At 32.0% G+C, this 24,806-nt stretch overlaps 1 protein-coding gene across 1 annotated transcript; it reads right to left on the minus strand.

Annotated features, from left to right (window-relative positions):
- Nucleotides 1–5,202: 5,202 nt before the first annotated feature.
- On the minus strand, nucleotides 5,203–23,519 carry LOC143054519 (cadherin EGF LAG seven-pass G-type receptor 2-like). Its single transcript, XM_076227546.1, has 15 exons — nucleotides 23,436–23,519; nucleotides 22,088–22,255; nucleotides 21,727–21,799; nucleotides 19,991–20,163; nucleotides 18,970–19,137; nucleotides 18,470–18,588; nucleotides 16,309–16,486; nucleotides 15,660–15,818; nucleotides 14,504–14,644; nucleotides 12,649–12,774; nucleotides 11,285–11,464; nucleotides 9,375–9,568; nucleotides 7,539–8,308; nucleotides 6,612–6,739; nucleotides 5,203–5,494 (listed from the first exon to the last, which is right to left on the minus strand). Exons 2-15 carry the CDS (start codon nucleotides 22,242–22,244, stop codon nucleotides 5,328–5,330), a joined length of 2,733 nt encoding a protein of 910 aa, XP_076083661.1. The 5' UTR covers nucleotides 22,245–22,255; nucleotides 23,436–23,519; the 3' UTR covers nucleotides 5,203–5,327.
- Between the last annotated feature and the right edge of the window lie 1,287 nt (nucleotides 23,520–24,806).

The following is a 24,806-nucleotide window of genomic DNA, read 5'->3' on the forward strand; positions in this document are numbered from 1 at the left end:
TTTTCCCTTAAAAGTCTGCCATTTTCATTTTGTCGTTTAACGTACCAGCAGTTGCAGTTCCAACTACCAATTGTCAGTTTTGCATCGGTCTCATTTGACTGGCATGCATATTAGTCTGATTTTTCAACAACACGACCACCCCGGAATTCCAAATTTGAAATTGATTTGATGATTCGCCGAAGGTTCGCCTCTTGCATTCGTTCATGACGTGAACGGTCCGTTTCAATGTATAAAGTTTTGTAGTCTTCCGTATCTTTTAGCTTCCGTTTGTTCCGAAGAACATCGATGCGTTCTTTTCCATCAGAGAAAGTTACGAGAACGGTTTTTGATTGATTAGAATTGTTAGTTGTACCGTTATTTTTACCTCCGATCTTCTGAACATCAACCACTTTAAAGTCTAGTCCTATGGCATTTAAAACACCGTTAACATACGCCTTAAGACTTTCCATGTCCGAAGTGTCATGGGTTATATTTTTAAATACCAATTTGTGTTGTGAGCTGTTTTCGTTAATTGCCGATTGTGTGGTGTTTTTAACATGTAAATCTGATTCATATTTTAACATTTTATTTTCCAATGTTCTGATCTTATTATCAACTTTAGCAAATTCCATTGACATTTCATCTTTCAAAGATTGTATACCTTTGCTTATCTCATGTGTGAATTTTGTTTCCATGTTCGTCATTCTTTGCTCCAAGGATGTTCTTAAAGAATCTTGGTTCTGTTTAATACTCATCATTAATTTATATAAATCATTTGTTGATACATTTTGGTCTGAGTTTTGTTCGGACATTATTGACTGAGAAGGTTGGATAGGAACAGAGTACGATTTTGTGTTCAATCTTTTGGGCGAAGGACGGACAAAATCACAATCAGAGTCGGAAGAACTTTGCCTTGGTCTTCGTGGAGGATATCTTGACATAGAGTGTTATGGTTGTTTGGTGTATGTATACTTTCCCTAATAACTATTTATCACAATATTCTGGTTTTTAACTGGTTAGCAAATCCAGATCAGAAGATTTTTCCAATAATCTATCACATTTCTTTCAGTGAAAAATTCAAACGTCCATCTTGTTTAAACGTCACATTATATATACATTATAGATAGAGATAATTGTAAGCAGCAAGAATGTTCAGTAAAGTAAGACGTACAAACACATCACAATTACCAAAACACAATTTTGTCATGAATCCATCTGCTCAATCCTTTGTTTAATATTCACATAGACCAAGGTGAGCGACACAGGCTCTTTAGAGCCTCTAGTTTTAGCAGTGACTGTTTCCATATTTTATGTCACAACACATTAAATGTTTTACTACCATATATGATCATGTACGCATTAGGGTCGAATCTATATCGATCGCAATTAGATACGTTAGTGAATGGTACTTAATATACATTTATGACTTCCAAAATAAGAGTGACGCATCGGAAAACAATGAACAGCAAATCACTTGAGTTACGAAACGTTAAGGTCATTGGTATCAATGAAATTAACTCCAAGTTGTTGTAGTCCATGATCAGTGTAAACTTCATACATAGTTATCAAAGGCACACCTAACTGCGACATAGCTTAGCGAAAGGTCGTGCGACATAATCAGTCAAACAAACTTTATTAGATTAACTCTCTAAGGAACGATCGTTTTCATTGGTCAATTCAAACCTTCGACCTCCCACCTGCAAAAATAGAACACACGTACTATAACGTTGAATTGACTGATAAATATTCACGTAGCTGGTCAAGGTCGTTTAAAGCTTCCACCGTCGTATTCGCATACATGATTCCAAGCACCATTCTAGCTTTTATAAATGTGCATGTAAAATTCATTGGTTTTATAATTTTCTGCAATTGGTAGTAAAGTTCAAACTTTAAAATCTTAACAGTTTTGACATCTAAATATTCAATTTAAATGTCTCCTCAAGATCAAGGGATGACATCAAAAGTTCAATGTAGGATAAAAAAAAGAACTCAATTCACTTATTTTTTTCATTTACTCCCCCAAGTTGCTTATCATGCCTGTTCTTTTACTCAATGGACTCGATGAATTAACGTTGTACTTGAAAAATGAAATCGTACTTTACTACAAACACTTTTTATATTCTTTGCCAAGCTTTAGGTATTCGACAAAGGATAAGCATTTTTATGCCCCACCTACGATAGTAGATGGGCATTATGTTTTCTGGTCTGTGCCTCAGTTCGTCCGTGCGTGCGTCCGTCTGTCCGTCCGTCCGTCCGTTCAGGTTAAAGTTTTTGGTCAAGGTAGTTTTTGATGAAGCTGAAGTCCAATCAACTTGAAACTTAGTACACTTGTTGCTTATGATATGATCTTTTTAATTTCAAAGTCAAATGAGACTTCTGACCCGCATTTCACGGTCCACTGAACATAGAAAATGAAAGTGGGAGTTTCAGGTTAAAGTTTTTGGTCAAGGTAGTTTTTGATGAAGCTGAAGTCTAATCAACTTGAAACTTAGTAAACTTGTTGCTTATGATATGATCTTTCTAATTTTAATGCCAAATTAGACTTATGACCCCAATTTCACGGTTCACTATACATAGAAAATGAAAGTGGGAGTTTCAGGTTAATGTTTTTGGCCAAGGTAGTTTTTGATGAAATTGAAGTCCAATCAAGTTGAAACTTATTACATATGTTCCCTATAATATAATCTTTCTTATTTTAATGCTAAATTAGATTATTACCCAATTTTTACAGTCCATGGAACATGGAAAAGGATAGTGCAAGTGGGGCATCCGTGTACTTTGGACACATTCTTGTTTTTTCTCATTCCGTTTACTTGAAAAAAAAGTCCCGAATTTGTAAGTAAATTCATAACATATGACCAACCATGCTTTGTTAAGAAAAAACGGAGATTGCCAATCATGGTACATGGGATGATTAAATGTAGTTTATAAACTCCAACGATATACTTCCTGAGGTTTTGCTATTCTCGGTTAAAAAACGAACGTAAATTATATATTGTAAATATTAGACCGTTGGTTTTCTCGTTTGAATGGTTTTACTCTAGTAATTTTGGGGCCCTTTATAGCTTGTTGTTCAGTGTGAGCCAAGCTAGGCTTCGTTTTGAAGGCCGTACATTGACCTATAATGGTTTACTTTTATAAATTGTTATTTGGATGGAGAGTTGTCTCATTGGCACTCACACCACATCTTCCTATATCTATGTAAATAAAAAACAAACAGTTTAAAAAAAAAGTGTTTATTTATTAAACCATTTAGATATGTATTGATAAAAAGTTGAGTTTCTTCTTGTATATGCATTTAGTCATCCTTAATTTCTTGATATTTTGTTTATCAGTTTATCATACACGTTTCGTTATGTATTTCATTTTAAATACGAATACATAGTAGAATACTTTAGCGGATAGTTCAACAATGTTATGCAGCTCTATTCTTACAGTATAAAATTTAAAGATAAATGTTCATCCATTTAAAATCGTAAACAGTACATTTATATTTAAAAAATAAGATGTGATATGATTGCCAATGAGACAACTCTCTACAAAAGACCAAAATGACACAAAAATTAACAACTATAGGTCACCGTACGGCTTACAATAATGAGCAAAGCCCATACCGCATAGTCAACTATATAAGGCCCCGAAATGACAATTTAAAACAATTCAAACGATAATTGTTCCTTATAAACTACGACATTTCTCACAAGTGATAATTCAATATTCAGTTCCACACATGCAAAAGAAATAATCTTCGCCGATGTAACATTTCAATTTATTACAACAACATATGCCTTCACTGAATTCATTCAGGTGCACACATGATACGATTAAGGTTATTTTGTTTATATCTTTGGGGGACAATTTCCTCCGTTTATGATACGCTTATAGCTACTGTGTGTATGTTTTATAGCATGAAAATAATAAGAGGAATGTCAGTGCAACCCATCATTAATTATTGTAATGGATCAGTATTATGAGATACTTATTATAAGTGACTACGACATTGTTAGGATTATAACCTATCGTCAGTATGAAAGAAATTAAAAGTGGTTCATATATTCATCCGTATAAAAGCGGCACATGTATTTTATTTTATCCTTATATTTCTCATCATGCCGGGTACAAGATAATTGAGTTGCTGCATGCTAAAGAACTTAGAATATTACTTTATACAAAATATCAGTATAATATTTCGACCCCACTATTTGAAGTTAACAAAACATTTATTTAATTCTTTTGACCAAAGGTTTGTAAACTATACAAATCATTGGTTTTTACGTTCGTAGTAACATAGTAAATTCCATTGTCGGTCACCTGTGTCAATTCACGTGCACACTGACTACATTGCTGTTGTATTTGAATCCTTCGGCCAATGAAATGAGACGTTACAAGTTGTTTGTTTATGATACGCCAGAATGTTATCAATTACTATCAAACACTAAACTTTATTGCATATAACTGTATCATGATTATAATTTAGGACGCCAGACTCGCAATTCTTCTACACAAGAATCAGTGACGCTGAGATCAAAATAGTTATAAAGCCAAACAAGTTCAAAGTTGAAGAGCATTGAGGACCCAAAATTCCAAAAAGTTGGGCCAAATACGGCAAAGGTAATCTTTTCCTGGGATAAGAAAATCCTTAGTTTTTCGAAAAATTATATTATTTTCCTTTTAATGTACACCATACATCAAACCGCATCAATAAAAATTAACTGCATTAAAGTTTTTTTACAGAACAAATGTGATCTACGAAATTTCGATTTCAATGAAAACAAATAGCAAAGAATGTGTAAACCAAACTATCATCTCGATTTCTAGAATTATTCACTATTGTATGATGCACCAGAATACTATTTATAAAACATCATTTCGATTTGCACCATTCACCATTCAAGTTACATTAAACACGTTTTCCTAGTAAGTTTACATAATTAAAGGGCCATAACTGTCCATGTTACTTTTGTGCGAAAAAACTTGATATCATGGAAAATAAATTGTAGTTTGCATTGGACCAAGTTATAACATACCAGCTACCTGGTATGACAGATCCGTACAGATGATATTGTTATTCGATTCAAATGACAACAATTTGCCTTCAAAACTTTAAGGTCATAATAACTATATTACATTCTGTAATCTAATAAATATGTTGTATATGAAATAGATGATTGATTTAGTTTTTTTTCCTTCGCGTGTTTTCATATACTCTAACAATAACTGAAATACAGTGAGTAAATACAATTTATTATAAAGATCGTTCTTTTTATCAATGTATAGATGAATTGAAACCCAAATAGTGCATAAGATATTCCAACATTTACATTGTACTGGTCTGTAGATAGTAAATTTCAGAGCTGTGCCGATTGGTTGCTATTTACTTCCTTGTCAACGGTTGACAACCATTTATTAGGATCACCTCCTTGACTATTGCTGTATGTTTGTTCATAAATTCTTTCATCCCGACTGTTGTTTCGACTTTTTAGTTTAGTTGAAGGATCTTTTCCAGTAATGTAAACTGAAGAATAGATACAAATATTTATTTTCCAAAACATTAATGAACATAAGATATTGCTAAATATTTTTTCGATACCTACTTTTAGTCTAGTATTTTATCTACGTGGTCGTTCGTTTTCTATATTGTGTGTTGAGTGTGAGTTCACATTGCTACAAGACGTGTCACGGTACTTTTCTAGCCCAAATTCATGTATTTAGTTTTCATTTTATATTTGTTATTCGCATCGGATTTTGTCTAATGCTTAGTTCATGTCTGTGTGTGTTATATTTTAATGTTGTGTTTCTGTTGTTTCGTTGTTCTCCTTTTATATTTCTTGCGTTTACCTCAGTTTAAGTTTGTAACCCAAATTTGTTTTTTTTCTATCGATTTATGAGTTTCGAACAGCGGCATACAACTATTGCCTTTATTTGTAGAATGTTGTTGATTTTTTGATATTTTTTGTATGTTTTTTGTGATGGCTTTTTGCCAGGTATTATAAATTTGAATATCACTTTGGGATCTCCCTCATTTCCTTATTTTGACTTTGCTTGTGTAAAATAAACTTTTCTTATTTTAACAAAGCCATACTGGTAATCATACAGCTTCTTCGTATCATTTATAATAATATTTATCTTTGATCAGAGTGTCGTTGGTTTGTTTCCGTAAAATCATATTTCTTGTAAATCTTGGAGTTTTACACACTCTTGTAATATCAGAACGTTTTACTTACATCTGTCTTGTATGAAAACTTAATTAACATTTGATTTTCTTTGTTTAGAGTATTTCGTAAAGATTTATTTTTCTTTAAATTCCTGTTACAAAGTTTTGATTTTTTCGTAAAACTAAGGATTTTTTTGTCCCAAGAAAAGATTACCTTAGTCGTATTTTGCACAACTTTTTGGAATTTTGGGTCCTCAATGCTCTTCAACTTTGTACTTGTTTGGCCTTATAACTATTTTTGATCTTAGCGTCACTGATGAGTCTTTTGTAGACGAAACGTGCGTCTGAAGTATTAAATTATAATCCTTGTACCTTTGATTTGGCTTATGTCTTTATTGCGTTAATAAACTGTTGTTTCATAGACTTATATATATTGCGAAAAAAAATGTTTTCGCTAGGAAAATGTTTACTAGACTACCTCTTTCGTCTGCTGGTTCCCCCAACAGTATACCTCTTGGCAGCGGCATTGCTTCCATCGGTGTGTATACTGGCGGTGGCAGTGGTGGCGTTTTTACTTTTGGTTTAGGTGGCTTTGGTTTTCGTTTACTAGAAAAGACATAAAGTGCTGTTTTTTTTTCAAAACGTACAATATACGTGTTCATCATATACAATTATTATGTTATAAAAATAACAAAAATACAGAGCTCCAGAGAAAATTCAAAACGAAGAGTTCAATGTCAAATGGCAAAATCAAAAGCTTTTTTAAAACACATCAAACGAATGGAAAACAACTGTCAATTCCCTAGTGGGGTAGTTTTTAAAGCAACAACAACACAACAAAGCGATGAAAAATAACGACTTTTGTTTTGTCAATATAAAAACCAATAAATTATAATGACGCAATATCTTGGAAGTCATGGTTTCTGTATTAGACTTGTTGAAATAATAGATAGTACGATTATGTCAGTTCTCAATCTCTAACCATTCAGTAATTGTGCACTTGTTTGTGTGCTTAAAATTCATTTATAAAAGAGGCAACAGTAGTTAACGTACAAACAAAGCTCGTAAATGCATTTAGAATACACAAAAGAAGATAAATATCATATAATATTGATATATGTACATTAACACAGTCAGATACTATATTTTGAGTCTTTTATTTTATACCAGTTAAGGAGAACTATATTTCTATGTATCCAGCTACAGTCTTGTATTGTCAAAGGTTTTGTTCGTGGTCTTCCTTCGTGAAAAATGTGTAACACGCAATAAAAAATTAAACTATTCGAAAGGAGATTTCCTTAATGTAAATATTTTGCAAATAACTTAAGAATCCTGTCTTACATATAGCATGTATAAGGCAGGGACATTTTAAAAGTTAATACGCTAAAAGAGAAAAGACACTTACCAGCAATTGCATTTTGGCCTATTGCACGTTGGTAATGTAAAATAACTGAATAACAAGCAACCAATCAAAAGAATTACAACTATTCCTCCTACAACACCGAATGATAGAAGTGATGTATTCACTATATCTTCTGTATACCGTAATGGCGTCTCGGTAGTGGTTGTAGTGGTTGTAGGCGCGGGAATAGTTACTTGTATTGTCGCTGTTCCTATGAGACCACCAGTATCTGTAGCTAACATGAGAACATCAAATGTTGCTCCATTGTCATATATACTGAAATCACTTTTAATATATACACTTCCGTTGTTTAATACACCAAAAAGTTCGGCACTTCCGTTGAACGTTTGAACAAGTGAATAATAAAATGTACCATGTTCTGTTAGGTCACTGTCAGTGGCTGTTATGGTAATTATTATTGTACCAATTATATCATAACTATATACCGTTACTGGATACTGTCGCAATGGTGCCCACGGTGAATATGGAAAGAATGGGGTATATTCATTAACGTATCTGATATTGACTGCTATTTGACACGTGTCAGTTAAACCATCGATATCAGTGACGTTTACTATGCAACTAATATCTGTCGGAGTTCCTTCAATATCAAGATCATATCCGTCTCTGAAACTTATCTGTCCGGTGTTGTTATTAATTGATAACCTAGACGTGTTTGTACCACAGTCGATAAAGTATTCGTGAACATCCCCATCTCTTGCAACATCTGGGTCATAAACATGATACCTTGTCAAGGGAAATGATAGACTTTCCTATAATGCAAGTAAAATCGAGTTAAAACAAATATTTACAACTCTTTAACATGTTTAATATGTTTTGGTATATTTGATTTTAGACAAACAAGCTGAATATTTTTCAATCTATTGTTTTCCCCTTTCGGTCTTAGACCGTATTAAATGCACGTTAAGATATTACGTTGCGTTATCTACAGCAGCCAGTTTTTTTTACTAAATAGGACACGTTGTTTTTCTTTCCTATATCAGTGTAGCTCGAATCAAACCTGTGGACGGTCAAACCACAGATTACAATTTTGTCTTTAAATACTGTTTCCTTGTGAAAATTAAAAATATGTCAACCACCATATATTATTCAAATAGTATTGATATTCAAAATAGCTATGTAATGTTTAAGGCTTTTTAAAGTGTGAAAGTGCATCTCTAACTCATATATACTAGGCGGATAATTGTTAATGCGTTGATGAGTTTATTTGCACGCGTTCCGCCTTCACAAGGAGTAGAATGATGTAGTAAACAAAAATACCGAACTCCTATGCATACACAAAACGTAAGTCCTTTATCGAATGGCAAATTCAACAGATTAATCGCATCTACCGAAAAAAGAACAACTGTCAAATTCCTGACATTTTACAGGCATTTCCCTATTTAGAAATGGTGGCTTAATTCTAGTTTTATAGCTAGCTAAAACTCATTGAGAATCAAACAATTTCAAAAATGAAAAAAAAAAACATATACGACTTAGAATGAAATGTGGATCAGATGAACCATAAAAACATGATTGAAAAAAGTCAAATAAATATGGGCATATGTACAAAAGAGTATGGCATAACACGTTTGAGTAATTTAGCCCAAACGGTTTTGTATACACTATGTGATAAATAAACCATAATCTGAGAAAAATATTGAAATGTTATATTTTCCACTGTTACGCAATTACTAGTTCTTTGAAATTGTGGTTTGTGTACGCTTGTTTGCGTTTGGTAGTTTTCCAGATTATGCCATTGCTTTATCGTGTTTTTTTTTTCAAGTTATGAGTTTGAATATCCCTTTGTGATCTTATGCCTCTCTATGGTACACTTACGTTGCTTTCATCTCTAGATATCGAGTAATGAGTCTGAGAAAATGAGGGCGCCTCGTTCTGATTTTTAATTTTAATCGTCAGTAATTGTTCGTCGTGTTCTTTTGCATCTGTAACCATGACCCATACTTTTATCGACGTGGACTCGATGTAATCATAATCTATGTTGTGTACCGCCGAAGTCCAAATTACTCCATCTAGAATTTTTAAGTTAAGAAATAATATTAATAACGATATATGTTACTGTTATAGCAATCAAATAATATATAGCAAAACTTATATTTCTTGTACGAAACCAAAGCAACACGAGCAATGACAATACTACGACGGGTGCCACATGTGGAGCAGAATCTGCTTACCCTTCTGGAGAACTTGAGATCACCTCCAGGTTTTTGTTGGGTTCGTGTTGCTAAGTCTTTACTTTTCTATGTTGTGTCCTGTGTACTAGTATTTGTCTGTTTGTCTTTTTATTGTTTAGTCATAGCGTTGTTAGCTTATTTTCAATCTATGAGTTTGGCTGTCCGTGTGGTATCTTTCACCCCTCCTTTACAAGTTTATTGAAAGTCATTTGTGCGTTATAACTTTGTAGTTATTTCATCGATGAACAAGTATTCATTTTGACTGTATTTGTGTGTGCTTATCATACAGCAGCAGCATCTACACAAATAGGACAAACTTTGAATTAATTAAAAATGTATTTTAGAGTAAAAAATCAAGTGCTTAAAAGGTTGAAAATTAACATACATGCATGAAATGCCACTAAAATGTATGATCTAAGTACTCCTTAATAAATTAGATACATTTTACGAGGTTTGAAAAAGTTAGAATAGTAACAACTTAAATTTAATAACAAAATTAAAATGTTTCAAAGCTTAGCACATTGAGTACTTAACTGTATGTCATTGGTTTTTAGATACAAACGGTAATATGTTACAGTATCATCTTAGTAAAAGCTAATACTAAAAGGTTAACTACATAAGCACGAATATAGTACTTAGATAGTGGCTGACTATTTGTTTTCATAATACATGATTTCTATATGATTTCAAAACTTTGTAAATCAATCTAATTCAGTTAGTTTGCAAGTTATACTTTTAATAATAGAATGTAAATGAGTTGTGTATACGGTAGAAAAGTGATATTCTTGACTGAAATTATTACTTATTCGATTCAATATTATTCTAGAAAGTTTAAAAAAAATCATCATAACAAATGAGACCTTGTCTTTGATATTCTTAAGGTAGATACATGGTATACCACCATCTGGGATTGTACAATCACAGTAAAAAATCGGTCTAGTTATTTGCCTAAATCTGCAAATTTGGAGACAGATTTGCAATTTAAAGGTTAGACTGTATAATAGTATAAGGAAAACTTGGTAATTCATTGTATAATACAAGACATTTAAACAAATATCATTTTTTTTGCTTTTAAAATCATTTTTTTTCAAATGAGCCATTTAAAGGAAGATAACTCTTTGAGTAAAAAAAATTATACTGGACTGATAGGGAATTTTTTTTCTTTTTACTTGTAGCAAGAAAACAAGTTCGGTGACACCATTTTTTCATTTCATTTTCTTAAAATATATTACAAAACCTATCTTTTCACTATTTATTTTAAAATTCTATCTCATTGAATTTTTTTTATGCACACAAATGTGTTTTTCCAATCTAACCAAATTTAGGCAATTTTCAACGACTCATAGCTTGAAAAATAGCACGGTGACCAATACTTTTTATTATATTTTTGAAAAGAGCATAGTAAAATTTTCATTTTGGCTAAGTATAAGAAAATTCTGTCTCAAAAAAAATTTACTTATGATCTACCTTAATTGCAATATTGAATGATAAAAGTGCACTTGTCTAAACCTGACATAAGGCAATATTTATGAATTTTCGGTGATTAAGACTTACCACTATCAATTGAAAAGTATTTTGCACCCTGTCTTGGACCAAACGTTGCTGTGAAAACACGTGGATCTGATATGTCAAGATCATCGACAGAGACAGTAAATAATGACGTTGATAATGCTGCATTTTCTAACAAGTTCATATTTGCTGGTAAATTTGATAAAACAGGTTTATCATTGATATCTACAAAAATAAAACACGTGTGTATTATACGGCTGTATTGTTTACCACTATTCTGACCCTCCCTCTGAGAATTTGGATCCACATGATTTTTAATTTTGTACTTTATTTTGACCTTTTTATAAACATTTTGTATATTCGAGCTTCATTGATAAGTCTTTTGTAGACGAAAGGCACGTCTTGTGTACAAAATTTAAATCACGGAATCTTTGATCAGTTTATTTCCACTATATATAAAAAGTAAAATCACAACAATACTGAACTCCGATGAAAATTAAATCGGAAAGTCCCTAATCACATGGCAAAATCAAATGACAAAACTCATCAAACGAATGGACAACAACTGTCATATTGCTGAATAAGTACAGGCATTTTTAAATGTAGGAAATGGTGGATTGAACCTTGTTTCATAGCGCTAAACCTCTCACTTGTACGACAGTCTCGTCAAATTCTGTTATATTTACAACGATTCGTGAAAAAACAGACATAATAAATAAAATAGTCAAAATATGGGTACAGCAGTCATCACTGTGTTACAATCATATATGTTAATGTTTTAACTTCAGTCATCAAAGGATACAAATAATCATTAGAAAAAATTATTAAATTGTCTATTGAAATTCTTTCATAATAAGCCTCCTCTAATTTTAGAATCGGGCCTTTGCCGAAAAAATCAAGCTGAAATAATCATGTGTAACGTTGTTTTTACATGTTTTCAGTATACTTATGCAATTTATAATCCAATTATTAAATACAGTGAAGGAAGATCCAGTTCTTCAATTTTGACTTTAATTCTTAATGAATATCGAACAGACCTAATGAATATCCATGATGTTCTTAGCATGTGCCGTTTGGGTATATTTTGAGTTTCCATGTTTTTGTATCTAGCATTAATTCAAAACCCAGAACGATCAAATGTCTTGCATTGTTTGTATTATATATTCCTCTTTGATATCATATGACCAACGTTTCAGAGGAGGATTCAGGTAGAGGGTAGAGAGCCAGGTCTCCCCTTTTTATAGAAAAACGCTGGTTGAGTATAAAGGGATTAAATGAAGCATGATGGGAGCGGGCCTCCCCTGAAGAAGTCAATGTGCCCCCTTCTGAACATTTCTGCTTCTTTTTCAATTCATGATATATATTGATTTGTATGTTTTCTACTTTATGCCTTTCAGAAATATACATACCATTAATATTTACTGTAAGTGTTCGAGGTCCAATGGTATTATAACCATCATTAGCAGTTATTGATAGATCATAAGTTGCACTAGCATGGTGGCGCAATACATTCTCTGTCAAAACAACTTTTCCCGCTGAAAACAAAAAGGTTGCTTGTTTATACATGTTATATGTGAGAAAGAAAAATACCATTTAAGAGACCTTATATTCCATAATATCTGTATAACCTTTTCAAACTGTACCTGCAGCAGCAAATTTTAACATGAAATGGTACATGTGCTGCACCTGAACAGAACGTTGACTTCTTATGTCACTTTGGCCATTGTTAAATTACAGTTCGTTTCTCTGTGTGTTACGTTTCGGTGTTGTGTCTCTGTTGTGTCGTACATGGAGTTCTCTTATATTTGACACGTTTTCTCTCAGTTTTAGTTTGTAACCCGGATTTGTTTTTTTTTCTCTATCGATTTATGAATTTTGAACAGCGGTATACTACTGTTGCCTTTATTTAGGTCAAAATATCTGAAACTTCTAATACATTACTCCAATTCGAATTTTCTTTAAACTTATTGCATAAACTTTGTGTTGAAGAAGAATATGACAATATAAAGTTTGAGTTTTATTTACAAAGACAGGCATTGGCTAGAGGTATAGGGGTAGGGTTGAGATCTCACAAACATGTTTATTCCCGTCGCAATTTTGCGTCTGTTCCAAGTCAGGAGCCTCTAGCCTTTTTTAGTCTAGTATGATTTTTAATTTTTGTTTCTTGTGTATAAATCGGAATTTAGTATGACGTCCATTATCACTGAACTAGTAAACATATTTTAAGGGGCCAGCTGAAAGACGCCTCCGGGTGCGGGAGTTTCTCGCTACATTGAAGACCCATTAGAGGTCTTCGGCTGTTGGCTGCTCTATGGTCGGGTTGTTGTCGCTTTGACACATTCCCTATTTCTTTCTCAATTTTATATATATTTTTTTTCACAGCAAAATACATGTGAATAGTTGTTTATTTATCTTTTGGGAAAACGGGGAATTGGTGTATTGATATGGATTATTTATGCCCAAAAAAGAACAACTCAACCTCACTTATTCATTTACAGTATGAACTATCGGAATAGGGCCAACCGAGATTATAATAGGAAAATTTGAACTGACACTAGATTTTGAAATGTTTCACAGAGACAGACTTTTCGGCTTTATAAAAGGCTACATCTAACCAGTCAGATAATTTTTTTCACTTCAGAGTATCGAAGGTAATTGATCCAATTTAACCTGGCTTTGATTCTATACATCAGGATGCAAGAAACACACATCACCTTTGTACGTATCTTTGTAACAGTTAGAAGATGTTCGGGTAGCCTTTAATATATGTGTATTTCATGGACATTCGATTAAAAGAGAAAGAATATAATCATTTAAAAATGTAACTTGTCAGATAAAAATGTAACTGGTCAGATTATTATTCAATCAAGGCAATAGCAACACAATCCAGGCATGTGGAAGGTTGTTACCTATTAAAAGTTTAAATCCGCTGCATTTGTTTACACCTGTCCTTAGTTAAGAATCTGATGTTGAAGAGTTGTCTTTTGTTGATGTTGTTCATAAGTGTTTCTCGTTTCTCGTATTTTATATAGGTTAGACCGCTGGTTTTCCCGTTTGAATAGTTTAACACATGTTATTTTGGAGGCCCTTTATAGCTTGCTGTTCGGTGTTAGCCACGGCTCCGTGTTGAAGACCGTACTTTGACCTATAATGATTTACTTTTATAAATTGTGACTTGGATGAGAGAGTTGTACCATTGGCACTCATACCACATCTTTTTATATCTATGCGAACTATCAGTGAATAATAGTAATTGTAACATACAAAAATCAAGTATATCAAATGGTCCGCCAGCTGGTGAAGTCGTCATTGTAAAAATGATCTGGTCATTTTCATCGTCTGTAACACTTACAGTGAATACAATATCACTGTTAACCTGTGTTAATGCATCAACAGTCACTGAATCTAAAAATAGGGAAAAAGACAATTAACTACTGTGGTCTTACATTTAAGAAATAAATGAAACAAACAGGAAAAAACGATTAAACACTTTATCAGGAAATGTGTTAAGATGTCAAATTAAGATGTATATTATATATGTTAGCGGCAATAAGTGAAATTAGGCATTAAGCTTAAATCCTAGGCAATAAGCTAACGCGTAGGCATTAAGTTATTGCCTGAAATTTCCAGGCATTAAGCTTATTACCTGAAATGTGGTGATGATTATTTATCCTATTGCCGAACAAGATTTTAGGCAATAAGTTAAATTTTAGAATTTATATGTTTTTAATGATTTTTCTTAAAATAAACTATTTTCTTAATATAATTATATTTCTAATATACGTTTATCTGACAAATCTTCAAATTTTAGTACTTTTCTTATATTTTAGACATTAAGCTTAATGCCAAGGCGTTAGCTTATTGCCTAGGATTTAAGCTTAATGCCTTATTTCACTTCTTGCTGCTAACATATACATATTCAAACATAACGACACTTTTAGAACTATTTCATATCTCTGGCAATTATATGGTTTAATGATTTTTCTTTATAAGCGCTAACAGATGCAGAGATTGGAAAAGTCTAGTTCAAAAAGGATTTGACAAATACAAGAAAGGGTATTTAGGATCAAAGCAGAATACTACGAAATCACAGATTGAACGAATGACGGTGAATTATCCAGAAAGCTGCTTTGGAAGCACAAAGTTTATAGAATATTGTTTTAATTTGTAACGTCAGAGAAATTTAGAATTTTCAGATTTACAGAATACGGCATTCAAAAGTCAAGGCTATGTTCTATAAACTTGAAGAAAGTTGTAGAAAGGTAAGAAAATTGAACAAATAGAGTGCAAAGTTCATCAGTGACGCTCGAATCAAAAATGTTAACAAGCCAAATAAAAAAAGAAAGTTAAAGTTTGATCCACGCGTTTTTTTTTATATTTTGTTGAAATTTTCCCTAAGTATAACAGATACATAACTCACTATCAAGATTGGTGAAGACAGGATCTGTGTTCTTTATAATTGAGATAGTAGCTGTGCCACTTGCTGTATGGTGATCATCGTAACATTTCACCGTCAATAGATATTTATTGTTTGCATCATAATCTAGTTGAGGCCAAGGATTCAGATATATTGCATAATCTGAAGTATAAATGACAGCCATTAGTAGGGTTCGGGTGGAAATGCTTTTGTTGAAGTATAAATGACAGCCATTATTAGGGTTCGGGGTGGAAATGCTATTGTTAGATCGAGAAAAGTATAAATCAAGTTTTTGTTTTGCGTGAGGAAATGAAGGTAAAATAAATCACTACAAATTAATATAATAAAATGACCTGTAAGCATATACTTTTTGACTTAATATTGGATTGGATCTCTTTCGGTTACAGTTCAGGTACTGCCATAGTATATGAATATCTTTTAAAAGTTATGCATCTAATGTCTTTGTTGATTTTAAAGGAAAAATGAAATTTTGCGAGGTGTAAATTTTGCGATTTAATTTCTATAGCGGACATACAAAAACTAGACACACAAATACAGTAATTGATATTTGGTACATTTACATTGATTTGTGTTTAATTTTAATAAAGCATTGTAAAGACAAACATTATAATTTATTTATTATTACACTTGCCTGGACTGGGTCCTCCAGCATCCTCTTGTCTTGTTAGGAAAGGTGTATCATTTGTATCCAGCATATCACAATACCATATATCAGTAGCTTCAGTTACTATAAGATCGTATATTTTTTCTTCTAAATATAAATCTTCTCGAATTGTTAATGTATGTGGCAAATTGTCAATAGTTATAACCTGAAACAAAATGTATAAAAACATTACATTGTAAAGTATTGCTATTCCTAACTGATGGTAATAAGCGAGTACAGTCAATATCAAACTACCTACAATGCAGTGTTGTGATCAAACAGCTATTGGATAAATTTTCATTCCAATAGTTGTTTGATAAATAAAGGCAACAGTAGTATACCGCTGTTCAAAACTCATAAATCTATGGACAAAAAACAAAATCGGGATAACAAACTAAAACTGAGGGAAACGCATTAAATATTAGAGGAGAACAACGACGCAACATTAAAATGTAACACACACAGCAACGGACTAAGCAATCCAATGAGAATAACCAATATAACATCAAATCCAAATACATAAATTTGGGATAGAAAAGTACCGTGACACGTCTTATAATAATATGAATTCACACTCAAATATAGGAGAAAACAAACGACACAACGTAAAAATATTACACACACAGAAACGAACTATGATATAACAATGGCCATTTTCCTGACTTGGTACAGGACATTTAAAAAAAATTGTGGGTTGAACCTGGTTTTGTGACATGCCAAACCTCGCACTTTGATGGCATTGTTAAACATAACAATAAAATGACAACATAATAATACAGGACTACAATACAAATGAATAGGAGAACGTATTAGGCAAAGAAACACATGAGTAATAGATAACAAAAGGCATCAGGTTTAAAATTCATTACGTCAAAAACGCGCCTCGTCCAAACAAGACTTACCAGTGACGCCCAGATATAAAAGTTCGAAAGTCAAAAAAGGGGGTACAAAATTGTACAGCTCTGAGGATCAAAAGTTGAAAAAGGTTGTGCCAAATACGGCTAGGGTTTTCTGCTTGTGATAAGAACATCCTTATTATATAGAACAATTTATGCTATTGCAAACAGTAAATTTTATCAAATGAATATAAAAGATTTGCATGATAAAACTGACGTCTTAACTAATTACAGAAAACAAAACCCGAATACATAATACATTGAAGACCAACACAGAAAATAGACACACCTGACTCAGTCCAGGCCTGAATGCAAAAAGACATAACAATGACGTCACATACGAAGTGGTGAACAGGCACAATATTACGTCACGCAGACATTTGAATTACAGCACCAAAATGACGTCATATTTGAAAAATTATATCTAAAAAATAAGATAAAAATAGGATTGATTTAAGATTATAATAGAACTAAATACTGATATTACATTTAGTAACAATGCACATTGCAATACTAATTAATAGCAATTAACTATATTATATATATGTCCGGTTTGTTTTGAATCTAACTTTAAAACATAAAAATCGTACAGATTACGTTGAACAAAATCAAAACTAATGAATGAAGGCGGTGATTAATTTTCTTTACCATAACACATGAATTTAATAGAAAAGACGTCAACCAATTTGACAAAATCCGATGAAAATTACAAATATAACATTAAACTAAATACATGAATTTTTGAAAGATAAGTACCGTAACACGTCTTATAGTAATGCGAATACACACTCAGCAAAACAGTCACAATCGGGAATAAGTCACGTTCGGTAATTAAAAGATTAGACGACATAATGACAAACCACAATCTACCATGTGGTAAAAATGACCTTAGCTAGTTTGGTCAAAGAATTGACAACGTTTTAAAACAAAAGATATGACATCATACAGGTTTAACTACAGATAACAGAAAATCCGCAAAATCCTTCAAACAGATCACATTACATACCATTCAGTTGTACACTGAAAGATAAGATCGTTTAAGAGCCTCCTTTGACTACATTTTGTAGGAACACAAAAAGACAAAAAAGGTTTTTTCCAACCTGAAAATGCGTGGTGCACCGGTTCCATGAAGAAGGGATTTAAGGAAGATCATGCAAGACTTGGTTTTGATATCATCCATTGAAAAGCAACAAAAGCTATTGATACGCGTTGCTCTGGTTACATAAGAGGAATAATATTATAGAATAGCTTACAGTGTTTTGAACTGTTATGGTAACAGTAGATGTTGAGGTGTGGTAACACTCATCTATGACTTCTAGTTCCATTATGTAAGTGGCTTCTGGTATCTCATCTTGTAGTGTCTCCAGCGCCACTGCAACAAACTTGAGCAATTAATTCAACCGTATTAGATTTCGTACATGCAAAATAAGACAGTCAATACTGTAATAGTCTGGTTTGTTGTCTTTTTTTAATTCTATTATTATGGTTCATTTTCAAATAACATTTGTTCATGGTTTAATACAAGGGTGAGATTCTTGGCTTAGAAATGATTCTTCGTGTAACATTTTTTCAATGTAACCGTCTCTTCGTGGACATCATTAAAATTAAGGATATGAAGAACAATTTTCAAATTAACAACATGATCGATTGAACAATGATATATATTTATTTATTTGATTTATATATGAAACACTATTTTCAAAAACGAACATTGTTTTTTATGCTTCTTTGTAACAATAAATTCTAAACTTACACGAATTCAGTTCAAAATATCCATTATCTGTGCTGAGTACATTGATGGTATGTATATCTGAGACATCGTCGTCGACCACTGAAAGGGTAAGTATCGCTGTACCAACAACTGTTGATTCGTCAATAGTCATCTCATAATTGGTACCAATATTCAGAGTCGGAGTATCACCTAAATTGAATTTTTAATTGAATGAATATAGGCAAAAATTTGGATTGTAGTATAGCATACAAGAGAACTTATAGTTGGATCAATGTTCTCCTAAATTAAAATCGTTCTAAAAAAAAACACTTTCGATCTTAACTTATACGAATGTTCACAGTATAACTGTGTGTATGATTTAAGGTTCCAGCTTTTTATAACGTATTCATAGCCAGATTACTAAATTCTAAACGACTACAAAAGACTCAAAACTTTAACTGTGAGAATACACAAGTTGCGTTTCAATTTTTAGGTATAGAACCATTAATTCAGACCCGGTCGGAAAGAACATACAAGAAAGTAGTACATATTTCAAACAAAACAGTTCTTCCGCATAGCTGTATCTTTGTCAATAGGAGAAATGTTTTGATTATGGTATCAAATGAAAGCTTGGGGACTTGGGATCACTGTAGAACCCTTTTTGAACGTTTCTTTTGAATAATATAGAAGTATATAAAATTGTAATAGGAGGGCACATGTTCCCTGTTGTTCATATCAGAAGTACCGGTTCTTTTGTACTATCAAACTTCCTGGAACCAATACGCTCTTATATCATATATGCAATTAAAGCAATGTTGGAATTTTCAGCAGAAGTCAGGATAAGGTATAGTTTACATTGTACCACTGTATTTGAACTTGAGACAAAGTAGCAACTAATGCATGAAATTGAAGATTTAAAGATAGAAAGCAATGTGGGCTATGACTTAGTGGTTGTATACCTTTATTATATTAACAACAGACACAAAATGAGCAGCGGCGATTTTTTTTTTTAATTTTCGTTTAAAAAAAATGTGATTTTTTTATTGCTTTTTTATTGTTGTACCTGAGGCAGTCCGGGCTCCAATAGCATACTGTCTGTTTGTTATGGTATTTCTACTAGTTGTCCAGTCTAAAGTATCCCCTGCCGTAAAACTGGTTTGTCCCGTAAACTTTCTGTTCATGATTGGGTATGAACTATGTTCGTTGTACGAAATTACCTCAGTTCCCGCTGTGAACCTGCAAATAAAGTCTTATTACAAATAAAACAAACTTAGAAAAGAGGGTCTACATGGGTTTTACATAATAGAGAATTATAGGTGAAACAAACAGAATAGTTGGAAAAAGATAAAAATAGAAAAGATGCATTTGTAATAACTGTGTGTTAAAATAAAAAAAACTTTCAGACCCTAATAAAAAGACACCAAAATGAGCAATACAAAATTAATGTAATTTCAATAACTGTTATAATAAAAGATTATTACTACACAAATAATTAGGAAAGACATGTCATCTTTTAGAGACGAGAAAGCATATATGTTTAGGAGAATATATCAGGCTGTTGAAAAGAAATCTCTTCTGTAATAAGTGTCGTATTTAACATATAACATCCAACAGATTTCTCTTTTTTACGTCCATACTTTCAAGGAGTAGGTTCGGTTATATTTGGCCCGGAATATTAAGTCGATATTGTAAACTAAAAATGTTTCAAGGAAACAAAAGACACATAATACATTGAAATAAGAGTATATTTAATAGCCTTTCTTAAAAATTTTTTTCACATAAATAGACCAAAATTAGATATCTGTTTTAGATTTGACAAAAAATTTAATCTGTTGTAGCTACTAGAAAACAATTATAAATATGGCTAACCGCACATCATCTCGCTCAAATCCCGACAGATAAGAGATAACACCGCTTCAAACAAGAAGAATATTTCGGGAAAACTGTTACATAAACGTATAACTGAAAATACCAAACTTCAAGGCCAATTTATAAGTCCATACAAACATACAAAAGTAAACTCTATTTATTACAAATGTGGCAGAAAAGTGAAAAGCAACTGCCATGTTCTTGACGTAATACATGAATTTTTCAAAGAAAATGGTTGGTTAACCTGTTTTTATAGCTAGCTAACGTGCACTTCATTTAGTTCGTTTTCAAAACTGTTTGACATGAGTTCTGTTTTACCATTTATGTGTGACCTTTTAATGCTATATGGAGAAGTGTAATTTGTGCCTGCTTTGACTCTCAATTCGTAAACTTATAAATCTCAAGTTTATTCCCATTAAACACACACTAAACGCGTTTTTGAAATAAGTAATTGTTCCACAATTCAGGAACAGAATTTCAATGACATATAAAGTATTAGTATACCATCTTATGTAAACACCATGTTTAACACTAATCCTCTCACAAATAATGAAACGCTATCAATTAACGAAACAAGTGATAAACAGCTGTCATATTCCTGACTTGGTACCGGCATTTTTCATATAAAATGGTGAGTTACTCCTAGTTTTATTTATAGCTAGCTAAACCTTTTACTTGCACTTCATTTGGTTTGTTTTCCAAATTAAACTGATTGGCATGAGTTTTGTTTTACCATTCCAATTTGACCTTTTTAAGCTATTTGGAGAAGTGTAAGGGTTCGCTGTAATATGTGTCTGCTTTTACTCTCAAGGGATTAGTGAACTTATAAAAGTAAAGTTTATTCCTATGATTACACATACTATACGCGTTTTCAAAATAGATAAGTGTTCGATAATACAGGAACATAATTTCAATGACAGATTCACATACCATCCTATGTAGTCACCATGTTTTACACTTATCCTCTCAGAGATAGGAACATCGTATTCAAAATGTCCAACATCTGTAAAAATAAAATATGTATTTAAGTGTGAGTTATTTAGGTTTTAGTAGCAATATCCTGATTTATATGTCTTCACATCTTTTTTGTTATCTTTTCGTTTCCTTAAAAAAATATTTATTCAAGAAAATAACTTATGTAATTTAAAATTTAACAACAACTTTTGAAAAAACTTACACATTGTAGATAATTATTTTTAATTTTTTTTTTTTTTATTATAATGAGGGGGGAAGGAGCTGTCATGTGTTGTTTTTTTGTGGGTTTTTTTCAATGTGCTTTTGTTATACTTACCTGTTGGTGTAACAGTATTGAACCCAACCAGTTCATATGAGTTTGAAGACAATCTTCTCCATATGTGTAAATATATGGTTGCTAGAGATCGAGCATTTATCTCCCAGTATGATATTACACCACAACATTTCACTTGAAAGTTCTCGTCTTCTACCATGTATACTGCTCCTATTGTTGGAGAAGGATAAACAAAATGATTTAAACAGTTATGGTAAAGTCATATGAAACGAGTGACTGGTGAAAAATAATGTTTATCCAATTATTATACCAAAGCATTTATATATCATAAACTTAGTCTTCTGCATGTGCACGATTTTAAATTATCATTTTTTACGCAAAAATATCGTATAATCGTCAATTTCTTTTCTCTTTGACTGTTATGATTTAACAAATATGGCAGCTCATTAAATGCCATGTTTTGACTCCGAAGTTTACCGCGCGATTGTCACCTTATAGTAAACAATCAACAAAAAACATGGATATTGAGCACGTGTTTAACATGTACAATCAGATAATAGTTTATTTCAGTGACAGATCTAGGCGTATTGCGATCACTAAAGTCACTTTGCATACGGAAAATATTTCGGCGAATTGCTTTCTGGAAGCAAGCAATTAAAAAATTTTAACCTCTTCTAAATATCGACAAATTAAAGAATTTTCTTTAGAAAAAAGTATATGTACATAAGTTTGATAATGAAAACTATCTATTTTGTTATAAAAAAATATATGCATCAATTTTTTTTAATTTGAGGTTTCATATGACTTTAACAGAAGTATATTTTCCCTTGTTGAATGTAATAAAAACGTTATTTTTCTGTGTCTGTTTAATAATTCATAAAGACATAATTTGTTCACATAGTAATAATCAAATGAGTTTATTTTCAGGATTTTCTCCAATAAGAAATACCTTTATCAAGAAGTCAATAAAGTACTTAAAATAGACAAAAGAAAAATAAATTTATAGATGATTTAAAGAATTCAAATCCGAAAAGAATAAATGTTTTAAGAGAGTAGAATATAACCTTATCAAAACATGTTATATGATTGGCAATGGCACCACTAACTACCAGAATAGCGACACGGACATTTGAAATAAACTCATCACAGATAACAGGATTAAATTCAGTAATTGCGTCAGCCGTGCGTTTCGTCTACAAAAGACTCTTCAGTCACACTTGTATCAAACAAAGTTCAAACGGCCAAATAAGTACAAAATTGAGGACCACAATTACGAGGGGTAGGTATTTGCTTGTGAGAACTTGAAATGCGTTTCATTCGCGTCCTCTTCGTTGGTATTTAATTCAAGTTCGTCTGTTCTACATTGTGGCTAAAAGGTTCTACAGCTTACCAGTACTAATGTCCAGCAAATCTTTGAAGTCATAAGGAACTGACTCTCCAATGGTAGACGACACTGCACATGTTGTCACATGATCTAAAGAAATATACATATATATAACATGTAAATATTAGAGATATATACATTTATATACATATGCTAAATCCGTGTACTATTAGTACTTTATTTTCTCACATAGACATTTGGTGGACTTCTTCCAATACATGGTCAAAATTTAGTCTGGTCATTTTTTAATCTATATTCTGATAGAAAGCATTTAACTTGTAGGATATTGGTTAGTCCAACTTGATGTCATTCCATAAGGAGGTAAGCACTAATAAATAAACTCACCATAGATACATGTACCAGGATTGAAATTTCGTATATACGCCAGACGCGCGTTTCGTCTACAAAGACTCATTAGTGACGCTCAAATCAAAAAAGGTTAAAAAGGCTAAATAAAGTACGAAGTTGAAGAGCACTGAGAAGCAAAAGTTCCTTAAAGTTTTGCCAAATACAGCTAAGGTAATCTATTCCTGAGGTAGAAAAGTCTTAGCATTTCAAAAATTAAAAATTTATTAAGTTCTTTTTCGACCACTCGATCCAATACGTCTATAGAGAACACATTTCCCATTCGTATGGGAGTTTTTGAAATGTTTAACTAATGGATACAAGATAGCAGGACAATGAACATACAGGTTTTTCTAGTAAAGAGGGCGAAATGTACAAAGGTCAAACGTACTTGGGACAGGACCATTATTCTTTAAGCGCATCCCCCCTTTTTTCCAAAATCCGTTTTTCTTCTATCAAATTCAATTATTTTTGCGTTGTTTTGTATCATATGAACATAAATATGCTAGAAATAACTTTGACTATCTTTTTTTCTTTCTATCACTATCAAGTTAAACTACAATGTATAATAAATACATCAGCGAAAGCTGTGTATAGTACCCATGGAATTGATAGAAAAAAAAAAGCAAATACAAATTATTTGTAGTATATTTATGTTTATATAATCCTGAAAAACGCGAAAAATAATTGCATTAATAAATAAAACAAAAAGGAACAGATTTCGGAAAAGGGGGAGGGTTAAAAATAATTTTCCTGTCTCCAAGTACCTATGGAAAATGTTTTACGGATACACGTTCGTGTCGAATTGGCAAAATAATTATAAATAATTATATAACTATTGACATACCACAGTGTGTACATACTGTTACACATTACTATCAAAATTACCGATAATTCTGAGATAAATTGAGTAAATAAAAACATGTCATATTCGCAGAGAAACGATACCTAAATTATTATATAGATTTTAGCAAATCTAGATTTATCGTATATATCTATTTTGAAACTTTTCTTGCATAGTTCGTGACTTAC

The sequence above is a fragment of the Mytilus galloprovincialis genome, chromosome 12 (assembly GCF_965363235.1).
Source record: "Mytilus galloprovincialis chromosome 12, xbMytGall1.hap1.1, whole genome shotgun sequence".
Classification (NCBI taxonomy): Eukaryota; Metazoa; Mollusca; class Bivalvia; order Mytilida; family Mytilidae; genus Mytilus; species Mytilus galloprovincialis.

Bases quoted from the DNA above. Each gene is read 5' to 3' on its own strand.
- LOC143054519 (XM_076227546.1), bottom strand. From the start codon at position 22,244: ATGGTAGAAGACGAGAACTTTCAAGTGAAATGTTGTGGTGTAATATCA. The intron at 18,589-18,969 runs GTAAGTTTAGAA...AGTTTGTTGCAG, and splicing joins ATATTTTGAACTGAATTCGT to TGGCGCTGGAGACACTACAA. The intron at 14,645-15,659 runs GTGAGTTATGTA...CCCTATTTTTAG, and splicing joins TGTCTTCACCAATCTTGATA to ATTCAGTGACTGTTGATGCA.